Source organism: Syngnathus floridae, chromosome 16, assembly GCF_059516105.1.
Source record: "Syngnathus floridae isolate MCC-2025c chromosome 16, RoL_Sflo_1.0, whole genome shotgun sequence".
Taxonomy (NCBI): Eukaryota; Metazoa; Chordata; class Actinopteri; order Syngnathiformes; family Syngnathidae; genus Syngnathus; species Syngnathus floridae.
In genome coordinates, this window is record NC_142428.1 from 4,180,044 (window position 1) to 4,194,859 (window position 14,816).

At 44.1% G+C, this 14,816-nt stretch overlaps 1 protein-coding gene and 1 long non-coding RNA gene across 2 annotated transcripts; both read right to left on the reverse strand.

The window, feature by feature from the left end:
* Positions 1-2,863: 2,863 nt before the first annotated feature.
* Positions 2,864-6,805, reverse strand: LOC148385165 (uncharacterized). Its single transcript, XR_015863317.1, has 3 exons — positions 6,775-6,805; positions 3,709-3,959; positions 2,864-3,166 (listed from the first exon to the last, which is right to left on the reverse strand). It is a non-coding gene; the product is annotated as an uncharacterized LOC148385165 (long non-coding RNA).
* A 1,078-nt stretch (positions 6,806-7,883) lies between these two features.
* Positions 7,884-14,436, reverse strand: ythdf2 (YTH N6-methyladenosine RNA binding protein F2). Its single transcript, XM_088399888.1, has 6 exons — positions 14,178-14,436; positions 13,924-13,948; positions 12,777-12,856; positions 10,783-12,477; positions 9,161-9,223; positions 7,884-8,959 (listed from the first exon to the last, which is right to left on the reverse strand). The coding sequence occupies exons 1-6, from the start codon at positions 14,202-14,204 to the stop codon at positions 8,936-8,938; spliced, it is 1,914 nt and encodes a 637-aa protein (XP_088256014.1). The 5' UTR covers positions 14,205-14,436; the 3' UTR covers positions 7,884-8,935.
* Between the last annotated feature and the right edge of the window lie 380 nt (positions 14,437-14,816).

Here is a 14,816-nt window from a genome sequence, read left to right on the forward strand (position 1 = left end):
AGGTGAGGCGCATTTTAATATTGTGAGAGTATTCATCAGCCGACGGAAGACAATCTGTGCAGACGTGCAAAGCCATATTAACACATGAGCGAGGCTCTGGAGCACCAGTCCTCTCTAATGACTCCATAATCCCGCCCAAATGCTGCCTGTTTGCTAATCTCTCCATCGGATTACCCGAGTGGGGACGAAGCCTGCGCTCTACTCGTCCCGACCCGGCTCTACTCCGAGCCGCCGCCTTCTTCCTGCGTGGGAATCCTCGTATACTCATGAACCTCATGAGTTCTCAAACAAAACCTCATTTCATCATCTAAACCGTTCTCACGAATTCTCAAACAATCCTCATGATGTCAAACTTGTGTTCTCGAAAGCAAACTAAGAATAATCTCGTGCGGTGGACCTCAGACGACGGTGTTCTCATTTACTGAACCTCATGTGTTCTCATATGGTACATTTAAATTTCACATGTTTGAAATCATGTTTGCTTCTATCGGGTTATTCAAATGCACAAGTAAATCATGTTAAATGGGTCATTCCGAATGGATCAGAAATTGGAATTGTGGCCTTAATCCAAATATTGACCGCATGTAAGAGTAGTCAATGTAACAGTTACAATTACATACAAAGAATGACATGTATACAGTATTAAGTGTTATTCACTAGAATTTTAATCTCGGACGAATAGTATTTTGAATTAAAAAAAAAATACGAATGCCTTGAAAGGTAAAGGAAGAAAGAATAAGCTGCGGAAAGGATTTCATTTAACGTCTTTACCGAATCAAAGAAAAAAAATACACCCGGCCATTATCTCCCTAAATCAAAGCACAAGTCGGGACTTCTTTTCAGTTATTTTTACGTCCGGCATTGGGGATCTAAGCTCATTTTATCGCTCGCACATCCACCTTGTCCTATTCTTTCTATCCGCTATAGAAAAACGCCATTTTGTGCATGTCTTTGAGGGCCTAAAAATGTCGCTTTGATTTTACAGCCGCGCTTGTATGCCTGGCCCTACGTGTGTGTGTGGGTGCGCGTGTGTGTCTGTCCTATGCACTGTAGCTCAAACTGCAGTCGACAGCCCCGCAACAACGCTTAGCAACACTCGACGTAACTCAAGCGAAAAAAAATTGCACCTTGAAAATAATTTGATCAATTCTGCCAGTTTTGATGCAAAACAGATATTTTACGTCTTGATTAAAATGAAAGGGTGGGGTGTCTGAGGTGCAGCACTAAAATGCAAATGAACGACACATCGGGAGCTTGTGTGTACAGAAATAAAAAGCGAAATTAAACGCGTTGAATCGAATCCTATTTTTTTTCCTGAAATTTACGACGGCCCTTGGAAAAGTGAAATGACATAGAAATGCGGCGTTAACAGATGGATTGTAAAGGTTTGGGAAGTGAAGCATGAGATGGAGGTAAGGTACGTTCCAATCGACGTTGTTAGCGGAGGAGAGGGGTGGGGTGGGCTTTTTTTTTTTTTTTGTTCCTACGGCTGTCCTGTTTCCCGCGATCAGCTGACGGATGATGGAGCGCCAAGGGGGTCAGGGGGCAAAACCTTGCATTGTCAGCCGAGCTGCCCGCCGCCCAACGTCCCCCTTCCGCCCCCCCAACCCACCTCCCGTGGGGGTTCCCCTCCCCTTCGCTAGCCCCCCCACCCTTTGCATGCTGCCTCCTGCAGCATCTACATACATTTATCAAACGTGTAGTGTTACACTTACATGTATGACACTTGGGGATAAGTAAAACTAAAATTGAAAAAAGAAAAAAAAATGGAAATAAAGATGCACTGTGGAAAAAATGAAAATGAAATAAAATTACATCGTACATTTATAAAACAAACTCAAACTGCAAAAATGTACTTCACTTTTATTATCATTTTGGTATTTATTACTTAATATCATATGTGACCTTTCCAGGGTTCATTTTAAATGAATTTCTTTAGGTATTTCTATTTTATCTAACCGATTATCAAATGAATCTTCTTTGAATCCACTATTCAGAGACTCTAAATTTGAAATAATGTACTCTTTTTTTTTTTTCTCTCCATAAAAGGATGAAAATGAAAATCCGATTCATTGCCGACTCAACAAAAGAATCGAGATTCATCAATTATTAAAATAATTCAGTTGCGGGTTTACTTTGAACCGAACCCAATTCACAAGTAAGCTTAATACACTGAACCTCATGTATTTGTTCTCATGACCCTCATACGTCCCACCTAAGCGTCCTCCGAGTCTTTAGAATGCACCTCACGTCCTCATACAGTGACTCTAACGTTCTCTTCTTCCTACCGGACCTCATCTCTTTTTGTGCCGATACGTTTGAACCGAATACGTTCTCGCACTGTGGACTGGCTTTGCTCTTTCCGCAGTGAAGCCGAAAATGTCCTCGTTCGTTTCCACGTATGACGTATCATACAGCAACTTCCCCCGAACGATTGCACGCGACGACGGCTGCGTACTTCGCTACATATATGTAAAGGGACAAGACACCGCACCCCCCCCCCCCCCCCTCGTCTTTTAGCCAAAACCATAGCATAGTCACATCCAGCCCACCCCACCCCCAGCCCAGTTTTTCCTGTGTAATCCCTGCCAGCTGGCCTGGTTGGTTAATCCCTCTGCACTGATCAGATAGGCCACGCATCCAGTACGGGACAGGGGCAGATAGGGGCGGGACGCTCCTGTCTATGCGTGAGCGTGTGTGTGTGTGTGTGTGTTGGTGAGGTGGGGGGTGGTGTCGACCAGAAAGCATAAATTGCCGCTCGTGCCTTCGCCTCAGCGCAGTGTGTCTGTGCGCGAGCCAGTCGCCTCTTCCTCCACCTCCTCCTCCTCCTCCTCCATCCCTTTATCTCCTCTTCCCTTGGATGTTCATACATATATACCTTCTTGGCTTATATATGTATCCTTTTGGGCTTTTTTTTTTTTCCTTCCCTGAATGGATTTTTTTTCCTCCACAATGGTATAGATATATAAAATCATCCCTACCTGTTTTGTTGTTTTTTTTTTTTTCTTTCTCCTGACTGCATGCCTCCCATCCCTTGTCGTCCGCCATCCCAGCATCCCTCTTTTATCCCGCAAGCCGGCAAGAGGACCGACCTCGGGATGCGGAATCAGGACCACGGATGCGCCAAAACGAGAGGAAATACTGCAGCCTCCTCTCCTGTTCACATCTGGGATATGACAACAAGTGCATATGTTATTTTTCTAGGTAAAGCGATTAATGGTCGAGAAAAAAAAAAAGTTGTAAACTTCCTTGGACTGACATTTGTGGTTAAAGCGCCACCGTTGGCGTTTGTTTATTTCCAGCCTGTTAGCGGCAGAGAGGTGATGGGAGAGTGGGAGGATGTTAAGGGAGGGAGGGGGTGGATGAGGAGGGGGGGGGATAACGACGCGGCTTTACCGACTGTAACGATGCGACGCTTAAAGCCGTTAAGCGGCGGTGGCGTGTGGGGGGAATTTGTGTGCAGGAATGGGAGCAGACAGCCCTGGCCGAAAGGTAGCTCGCTACATCTCGCATGGATGCATGGGTCTATTGTTGCCCCCTCCGCTTCCCTCCACCCTCGCCGCAATCGCTCATGTCCCGATGCATCCACGTCAAGCAGGTTCCGGTGTTCGGTTTGAGCTCTTTGTGTTCACAGTGGACCTTGATTTAATTTCAATACAATTAAGGCACGCGGTGAATGCCAAGAGAGAAGCCACAGTCTTCGCTCACCTGACGGCGACAAGTCACGTAGCCACGGGCCGCCCACAGGACGCGGCGCACAAAAGGCGCAGTGAAGGTTAAGCTGCTTTGACGCGGGAATACGGTCCGGTACCGCAAAAGACATGGTCGTGGCTCCGTCGGAACCGGATTAGCGGTGCGGGCCAAGTGGGCAGAGGGGTCGCATGTCGAGGTGGTAAGGGGGGGGGGGTGCCATGTGGTGACAGCGGGACACTTTGAAGGTCTGCCAGTTTCCACTTGACCTGTAATGACAACGCAAGGTTAGAAAGTGGCAAACGCCGTAAAAAAAGAAAAAAGAGAGAAAAAAAAATGGCTATTTGTATAACAAATGTGAAAATGGTGATTTTCACAATGGAAAACATGCACCTGCAAATTTTGTGGGATTTAATTTTTAAATAGAGAAAAAAAAATCAGAAAACGAAGAAAATATGTAAAACTTATTTTTTTAAATAATATGAGAGGAGAATAAATACAAATAACTCAATAATTTAAAAAAATATTTTAAAAAAATGCATATGGGTACCCACATTTTTAGCCATAAAAAATAACAATTTAGAGATCAATTTAAATATGAATGCTTTTTATTCAACTTTTTTCATGTATGTATTTTTGTCATTATTTTTTTCTACTTTGTTGCAAAAAATCCCAATAAAGAAACCATTTTATGCACCAAATATCCATGTTTGCTTTTTTTAAAAACCCGAAAATGTTGATAGTTCAAAAATGTATATATTTTCAATTGGAACAACCATGGCGCTCATTATAACGCTATTTAAACCTACGGTCGGCCCATGGACCATCTTGAGCACTCAGAAGCGTTTGAAGACTTACATCCTAAAAACGAACTTCAGAGAGACTTTTCTAAAAATTCCCAAAACATCATTTTGATTCAACAAATTCAATGAATCCGAATGATTCTTGTGATCGTTGCAGTGGTGCACTGACACCGCTGTCAATCTTCCAACACTGAAGCATTAAAAGCAGAACCTTCACTGCAGCGTGTTGGTCTTTATGTTGCGATTTCCTGACGGTCCTTTTGAAATGCACACAATGAGCGCGTGCGGAAGGGCAAGTGTGGCGAGGTCATCAACAGCTTTTTTTTTTTTTTTTTCTTCCAGGCCGCCATCTTGCTTGCTGTCTGCGCATTATGCATGTCGGCTCTATAGAATTGGGACACCCCCCACCTTTCCCCTCAGTCAAAATGAAGCGGGTGTGTGTGTGTGTGTGTGTGTGTGTGTGGGGGGGGTTGTTAGACAGCAGGTATTAATATATAGCCCCCCCACCCCACCCCACCCCCATCACCACTACCATACATCATCGTGACATATTATTATTGCTATTGTTAAAGAGCACCGCTGTTTTGCATTTTGATGTATAACATAAAGCAAAATATTGTCTATATGGGGAAATAACATGACCTTTTGGGGTCTTTACTCGACGCGGGGTGGGAATTGTTGTGCCAGACATTATATATTTTTGATACGCCACTGTACGAGTGGAATGGGGGCAAAAAAAAGTCCCGATGCAATTTTCTCCCATTTTATTAAACAGTACGGTCAAACAGACGAATAAAAAAATTCTTGGCCATGGAAACATCACTTGCTAGGCCACACCCCCTTGAAAGGTGCACAGTGGAATTTCAATTCATTTCAATGATGAATATTGATTTGTACATATATTGTTTCTTGTGAAACAAGGAAGCACTCAAAATATAATGCCCCACCACTACTTAACAGTGCAAGCACTTTTCAATTTATTCCAGAATAAATAAATCAAAGCATATTTTCTTAATATTGCACCAATTATCAAAATCATTTTTTTTCATCCATTCATCGGAAGACCCCTGCTTCCACAAACAGACACACACTCGGCAGCGTCAAATCAATCTAATTTCGTCATGTAAATAGAGGTCGGCGCAGGCGACATGGCGGAGCGTCACTAATGGAAGAAAGAGATGGATGCCTTATGATAATGAAGGCACAATGAAGCACAAGCATGACCTTGCGGCGGCAAGTGTTGAACTGCGCACACACACACAGACACACACACACGCTCGCCTGCACACAACAACTAATAACAGGGTGAAGGGAGCTCATCCCAGCATTTTTCTTGTCTTTTTGTGTGTATAGTTAAAATGGCTCAGCATAAACAAACATCCCCAATAAAAAGATGTGACACTAACTAGGGGTAGTAACACATGGAGACATTTAAAAAGACAAGAGCACGTTCTTGTTACACGTACACACACATACTGACTATGCAAAAGATGGAGAGCTTCTCTTCAGAAATGGGGTAACCAAAATATTAAGGACACCTCTCAGCTTGACAGGTGACAAGCTACAAGGACAATAACACAAAAGCCAAACAAAAGTGAGCTTTATCTCATACTGAAAATAATTTAAGAGGCCAGCTGAGTCCCCAGACCTCAATCCCATTGAAAACCAGCAGAGTGAGCTAGAGGAGAGGACCCAGAAAACCATAACATTGTTTATAAACTTTTGATTGGAATAGAATATCAAATGTAAATGAAATACGTTCAATTTTACATGGAAGAATAAAAAAGTTCGGAGTTTGCCTTGTCTCTCTTACGGCCGCCTAACTAATTCTATTCATTTGAATTTTCCATCCGCTCAGCGCCAATGAGGAGCCAAAATGGAGTCCCTGGAGACCCTAGATAAGAGTCACGGGAGAGCCCATGGAGGAGGGAGCGTGCTTTCTTTCCACGCACACGCGACACGTGCCGTCGGCCCCGGGCCCCAACTGCCGCCCACCTCCACCCCCAGCCCCAGCCCCAGTCGACACACTATTGTCAGCGTCCTCAACTAACCCCAGCCTGGACGCCTCCTCCCTTAAACAATTGAGTTCATAAACTTACCAGTAGGAAACGCCATGACCATACAAGTGGAACTCCAAACTATCAAACGCGATAAAACATAGATTAACAAAATAAATAGGAATGTTAGGAATGATTAATATCAAGCTTTTATGTGACAATTAATGGCAGAAAGCAGCGTTTTAAAAGCTTACATTTCAAAAAGACATCAAATCATGGCGTACCTTGGGTTCAGTTGGCTTCCCGCGGTCAAGTAGCCGGAAGTGAGGTAGCCGGGAAGAGTCAATTTCTTCTAGTAAAGTAGCAAAAATAAAAATATATAACAAATTTTTTTTTGCTAATTTGACTAATCATAATTATTCTAATATGTCGTTATGTTACAAAATAGCTAAATAAGAAATTAAGGTTCAACTTGTACTTTTTTTTACTATTTTGAAACAGGATATTTCAATATGGGATATTTACATTCAAGATCATTCGTTTAGGTGTTCTTTTCAAATTTTAAAATTTATGTTAAAATGGGCTCATATAATTAATCAAGAATACAGTATATGAATTAGACAGTGTGGCTCTGGACGTTTTGCATAACAAAAAATCATCCCAAAATGTTTTTAAATTGTATTAGCCATATTGAGAGTTCCACTTTGGAGCTAAAATGCTGCATAAAATATACACTGTATATAGTTTTGTAGTGTAAAATATATAACTTATAGCCACAAATCTACTTGATCCTTAGACCGATAAATGGGATAGCTTGACCACAGGGCCAAAAATACAATTATTATAATCACATTGGCTTGAGGTTGATTGCTCAAGAGGCTTAAGTCTGGTTAAGATCTACAATACTCTGATACCACATCGCCCTCTTGCGGACACTCTGTAAACTACAAGCTAATCGGCAGAAGAAAATGGCGGATTGCAGAGAGCTACATCAGTGTGATAAATGATCAGATATTGCTTGCTCCATAACTGGCCCATCATAAGTAAATTATAAGTCAAATAAAATATATAAAAAAGCAGACGTCATTTTGTGGAGCATCTTTATTCTGCCACAAATAAAAGCCAGTAGTTCTGAAAGAGGATCTTGTGTTTTTTTTGTGTTGAAACTTCCCAAAAATGTCATTCTGAAGAAATAAACAAAACCATAGACGCTAACTTGATTATGAGTTGTTTCGGGAAACTGTCAGAAATGGACAGCAGGGAATGTTGTGGCATAGATAGGCCAAGTTAGTTAGTGGGGAAAGGTGGTCCAAATCATGTTTGGGATGGACGGGTTTCATAAATCAAAAACATTCATCAATTGAATTGAGTAAAACAAGGGGAATACACACCATTTCTGCTTAATATACCACATTTATTACTTTGGAACTGATTAATAGGAAGAGTGGGGGCAAGGCCACTCGCATCGCTGTCGTTAGAAAAGGGAGAAACAAACAAAAATATAAAGAACCCCGAAAAGAACGCAGCCCATCGCAACAATGAATCAAGCTGTCCAGGGGGGTAAAGAAAAGGCGAGCAAATTAAGTCCAACGAAGACTATTAGTTAGCGGGGCCTCTTTTAAATGATACTCAACTTAACCTTTTCTGCTGCTTTTATACTCTCGACCCGCATTTTGTCATCTCCCTTTACGACATCCTCAAAGCAATTCATCCCGACGCATGCAAAAAACAAACGACAGCTATTCTGTACGTCACCTCCAGGAGAAAGAACGAGAGGGTATGACAGAGCTCAAAGGGGACAAAAAACCCAAAACAAGATGGCAACATTTTTAAGAACAGGGTTGTCTGTGATGAAGACCTGCTGAGAAAGAAAAATCAGTTTTTCCATGTGTCCTCAGAAAACATGAAGATGCAGAAAAGACACAGGAGAAGTCCCACTCGTGAGCTTGGGAGAACATTTCGAGCAAACGTGGATGTGAACATTACAGACTCGCCCTTGGACCGTTAAAAAAAAAAGAAAAAAAAAAAGGTCAAGTTGATCATTTCATTTAAAAAAAAAAGAAAAAGGTTGGGGGAAGAAGCATATGCAGTGGAATGGCAAAACAAGAGTTCACCTAAGGATGCTATGCATTAAGTTGTAGTCCTAGGAATAATAGTTTGTCTCTTTTTTTGTTTTGTTTTTTTTAAACTACGAGTTCCAAAGTCTTTAAAGTCAAAAGAAATCAAGAAAGTCTTCATTGTGTTTTTATTCTCATCCTCGGTTAATTCTTCAGCCTTCTTCAGTTTTAGGGTTTCTTAATAAAGAGACGTGTGGATGTGATGATGCAATGGCTGGCTGGGGAGAGGAGGGGGGGGGGGGGGGGGCAGGTAGGTGGGGGGACTTGGCGGTGGGAGGGGGGGTGTGGTGGGGGTTGCTTTGCAGTCTTTTGACAAAAGCACCAACTGTTACTTGATCCGTCCCTGGCGATCCTGGAAAGGACAAACAAAACTTGTCAACTTTAAATGTCGACAAAAATTCAGGAAAACTACATCAGTGTATATTGAGGAAGTATTCAAAATAGTTCGCTCTCTTCGATGATGCAATTTTCACTTCTGCGGTGCGTGTGATGTAAACTTCCATTTTACTTTTTGTTTGTTTTGACAAAGACACCGGGGTCAAAATGAATTTACCTGCAGCCTGTAATGACTCCTGCTTGGGTTGCTGGGATATGGCTCGCTGCCTTGGACCTCCACCTGCCACAAAAACACACCAGGTGATGAAAAAAAACTAACCCTTGGATCATTTGTTTACAATAAAAAATTAAAATTTATATAAACTTTTGGAAGAATCAAATTGGGGAACTCGTCAAGCGTACCATCAATAAATACATTCATCAATTAAAACCAATTCACTGTAAATAATAGATACGCTCTAATATTCTCTTTACAGATTTCCCAGCATTTGAAAACTGAAAATCATCCTCGTATTGTGTTTCCTGGCCTTCAAGCACAAAAGAGGACCCTTCATGGATATATGGCTCCACCGAGCAATTTTGATACCGACACGTTGTCCTGAATCCACTTGTTTTAGAAACATTGCATGATACAAAGAATACGACAAGCACAACCACAGCATCTTGCTTCATGTTCCACTAACGCCAAATGCTTCAACACATCAGCAAACAGTCTTTCTTTTTCATTTTGAGCCTTAAATAAATAGCAGTCAATTCTGGATTTTTACTCAAGGCCATGTAATCTACCCATGAGTGCCATGGAAATACTCACTGGCACTCAATCCATAAATTGGAGAGGCTCTTGGATAAGACTGGAGGAGAAACCCACACATTGCTCAAGAAAGCATCCACCCTACAAACGAGAGGGTGATTTTTTTTTTTTTATTACAGCTGCTTCCTGAAACGTCTTGAATGCAGAGAAAGTTGCGGTGCTTCATAAATCAGGTGTCATTGTTTTTGCTATGCATTTCATTGAGGGGGGGGCCAACTTCAAAATAATTCTTAGCCTTCAGAGAAGACATGAACATCACTGCTTTGACATGCTTTAATTTTGAAGTTGCTGGCATGATGACTACGGTTGCCAACTTGCCACCATTAAACACGTCATTGTGAAATCAAGTTCAATCACTAATTAAGGGGGCGAGAAAATCAAACATACGTCGCCTGCTGCCAAGAGTCAGTCTTTTTTTCAAATTCAGTTTAAGAAACAAAAATGACTCCACACTGGCCGTTCCTCCTGATCCATCGTTTAACAATGCAGGCTTTCGCGAAAGGACCAGAAGAACCACGATGAAGGTTTCCATGCCACTTTGCCTCATGGTCCGAAAATCGCTCTTATGCTGCTGAGTAGGAAATGCTGCGGTTATGCAGTTTAATATTAACTATAAACCAAAACCAGCTGGTCATTCATTAATAGAAAATGTGTTATTTTCTCTTCAGTGTGTCTATATATTTTAATACATCTTTAGTTATCTATTTTGTTTTTCACTGAAAGCTCATATCTCAATTGATACAAGTCTTCAACATATTTTTGAACTTGTACAGTACCAGTTCTTCTTTTGCAGGCTTGGTAACTTGGCACATTCCCAAAGTGCACAGGGGTGCGTTGACTCCAGTTCATTTAACAGACGATTTCAACTTTGTTTAATTCACACACTGATTGGACTCAATCATGAACGGACGAAGGAATTCTAAGTTTTGTTTCACTGTTGCTAGGTAACATGCTACGCCTGCACTCACGCTAACACCCAAGCGTCAACCCAAGTTCAAGTTTCACTGCCTTCCAGGGGTCAACGTTACCTTTTTCACACACTCTTCTTCTTCCTGACGCTTCTCGTAGTGCGAAAAGTCGTCAAAGATGGAGGTGGTGTGTTTGTAGCCGGCGATGATCTTGAGCACCTGCCGCGCCTTGTCAAGCGGCACCTCCTGCGTGTCCCGAGAGTTGGTCACCGGCTTGTTCTCGTTGTTCTCCAGCCGGATGTGTCTCAGCTGGCTGTTGGGAACGTCTTTGACAAAGATCCAGCGCACGTCAAAGCGCCCCTTCCACTTGTCCTGCGACCACACGCCGGCGGACGTGTTGTAGTCCACTGCCGAGCGCATCTCGGCCACGCCGCAGAAGTGCCCGCTGCCGTTGACGCTGAACAGGAGGTAGAGCGGCCCTTTGGCGCCCAGCGAGCGGTAGGCGGCGTCCAGCCTCTTGTTGCCGTGCTCCGTACTGCACCAGATGTTGTACTTGATGGAGCGGTGGATGTCATCCTCCGAGTAGCTCTTGATGATGAACACGCGGCCCTGCTTGGGGTTCCAGTCAAAGTCCTTGGGGTTGTAGTTGTTGACCATACGCAACTTCTCTAAGACTGGGTGGGGCTCAGAGGACACCCCAGGAACCATACCCACCCCGGAGGAGGTGGGAGGAGACTGGCCCGCACCGGTCCCGCCGCCGTCCCCGAATCCGTTGGCCCGGTTCCGCGGGGGCACCCAGCGGGTGGGCTGGGCGGCTTGCTGCTGTTGACTTGGCGGTGGGGGGCCCTGGGAGAGAGGCGGCTGGGGCATTTGAGCCATACCGGGCTGCCCGCTAGGTGGGAGCTGATGCTGCCCCATCTGGGAAATCGGGGGTACCAGCTGTCCGTTGCTGAGGGGCATCTGCGGGTTGCCCACCGCCGTGCTTCCGGGCTGGGGGGACGACTGGTTGGGTTGCTGCCCGTTGCTGGGAATCGGGGGCACCTGCTGAGGCGTGACCGCTTTGGGCACGGGGCCCTTGTTGTCCCACGTGCCGATGTCCATGTTGTGTTTAATGGGCGGAGGCGGCAAATTGGTCCCGGCCATGCCACCCTTGGTTTTCAGCTTGGGCTGTGGCTTGGCTGGCTTGCTGGCAATGTCCGCCCAGGAGGCGGGCTTGGCGGGGGCGATCGAGACGGGGGGCATGCTGGGGGGTCCAACATTAGACACGGGACCCAGAGGGCCCCCTCCCGGTAAGCCGGAGCCGATCACCTTGGGAGCCAGGTCCCCTCCGCCCCCGGGAGACGCGCCGCCGATCTTTAAGCCGGCCATGCCCTGGTCCAGGCTGTTCATACCGGGCGCCTTGTTGAGGGGTTCATTGGCAGCGGGTGCAAAGGGGGACTGTCCGTCAATCATGGCCCCTCCCAGGGAACTGGGAGCGTAGGCATAGCTGCTGCTGTAGCCGGAGCTCTGCGGCGTGCCCGACTGTCCCTGAGAGCTGCTGTTCCCCCACGCCGAGAAATCGATGCTGCTGGGGAAGAAGTTGAAGCCGTGCTGGCCCATGAAGGGGTTGCTTCCCAAAGGGCCTGGCTGCCCGAACATGGCGTCTGGGAGGTAGTGGGGCTCCCCGTTGCTTAGCTGTCCATAGGAGGCCAGATAAGGCATAGGAGGGTCCCCGCCGGTAGACCATGCTGCCTCGTTGAGGGAGTAGGAAAATCCTATGGAGGGGCTGTAATAGCTGGGCATGTAGGAGTCCGACATGGCCGTATAGGCATTGCTCTGAGGGGACAAACAAGGTGTTTTTAGTTACATTTAGTCATAGCAGAGAGGATCACATAGTATATATAAAACTGGGAGTATTGCTAGATAATCTGCATGTGCTGCTGCACCGTTTGTGTTTAAATATCTTGCTTATAGGATCTGACAAGTGGTACGTCACTTGCGGAAATGCAGCAGCTTAAAATATTTTCACAGTTTACATTTGCAATGGGAACTGCTGTTGTGCAGCATGAGCTTCCCACATGCGGGTTGTGGATGAAGTTAGATTATCAGTAGCAAAAAGGTGCGATAGCGCTTACCTGTCTGGCCTGAGTGTTTAGATAAGGCTCAAACTCATCATCATTCAAGGAATCCTTTTGGGTCACAGCTCCGTTTTGCACTGGAAAAACAACAAAAAAAAAGTTCATGTTACCAAGTTTATAGTAGCACAGGTATCTCTCAAATGTGGATGAGCAAATGTTATAAATAAGTGTTTTCAACCATCTTAAATATTTGTTTCCATTTATTTTGTTGACTGTATGTTGACTCCTGTTAACTGTTATTGAATATAATATATAATATAGATGAATAAGACGTGTAAAAATGTGTACAACACTTCAAATTGATTATGAAGAATTAAATAGTGTAGATAAAACTGGGAATATTGATTATTAAATACAAATAAAGCAAAAACATGTCGATTTTAAATCATATTTATGGAATTTCTACTAGCCCGATCAGGTGCTTGGGGTGGCCTCACACGTCCACGTTGTTGCCCCTTGCCACTGTTAAAGTGGAATTAATTAAGTTGAAATGTTTAAATTCCTCCCAAGGCTTCCCTTGTTTGTACTTTTAATAGCTGTTGGCATTATACAAATACGAGTATATGCGTGTGAATCACACTGATTAGTTATTTTGATTCCATTCTGTAATTAATAGAAATATAATAATATCAATTCCCTCTATACATCTAATGTCTAACTTGAAGTCCATGTCTAGAAGACGTGTCATTCGGGGTTAACCTAGCAACCAGCTAGCGGCTAGCAGGCTAAGCAAACAAGTGTCCCGAACGAGCGCCAAGGCTGCTTCCCACATAAACTTCACCAAGCCGGCGAGCCACGATTTAAGTCACCGGGAATTTTTAAAACCACCTCCATGTCCCCAATGTGAGCTACGGATCGGGAACGTGTGCGAGACGGTTCCCTCGCACACGTGCCATCGCGATACAAAGCGAGTTAGCGAGGAAAAAGGGGGCTCCAGATGGGTATCATGTAGTCAACTTTCGGAGCGAAACGTGGGAACCCGCGTTACAGTCGACTCACCGGAGGCCTAGTTTAGCACTCCCGACGTACATGGCAGGCGTGTTGGGCTAGAATGAGGGGCGACGGCGCTTCAAAGCGACCAGCACACGTTTAACGCGAGCTTTCAAGTCCCAAATAAGTGATCGGAAGGGAAGAAGACTCTTACCTTTATTTCCTTGGCCTTTCGGTCTCTGGATTGGGTCCAGGTGATTCATGAAGGTTTGATTTATGAGAAAAGAGGAAGGGGAAAAATAGATGAAGAGATACTAGGTTGAGCAGTTCCGTTTAGCAGGTGGTCAAGGCCTACTGCTGCACTACTTAGCCACAGCCGCTTTTTGCCTCTCGAAGCTAAGCTATCACTCGCTAGCCGTAGCCGCCGCGCGATGCTGACAATTCGCTTCAGAAAATACCTCTCTTTACCTGTTCGAGGAGGCTGCTGGCTGACATGTCTTTTTTTTTTTAAATCCCCCCCGGCAGACTGCCCAAATATATTTCGAGCGGCAGGCTGGAGAATTTCGCGTAGCTACGGGTGAAGCGTAGAGCTGAGCGCCCCTATTTCCCTACAGAGCCTGCTTGGTGTCTACACAATGGCGGGCTGCACTTTGCTTGACAGACTTCTCAACATGGCTGGGCGGCCTCGTCAGCCCCGGGATGACGTTTAGTGACAACAGGCGAGCGCCCCCTTGAGTCGCGGAAGAACTAGTACAGTACTTCACTCCAAGATGGCCTCCTGTGGAAGATTCGGGAAATACATGTTGTATTTACTTTTTCTCTGGCATATCGTCTGAAACAATTAAAATAAGTTTTAAATAATCTTTTTTGTATATATTTTATTTTTATATTAACTTGATGTATTAATATTCATAAAACCATATTATTAGAAAATATATCACATAACACTAATAATAAACCGTAAAAACACGGTGTATATAAAATATATATATATTGCGTATTTACTAATAAAGTATGTTCAGCATGTTTTATTTTTCTTTATTTTTTCATATACACTATTACAATATTATTGTTAAGCAACATGATAGCAAGTAATGTCAGAGTACT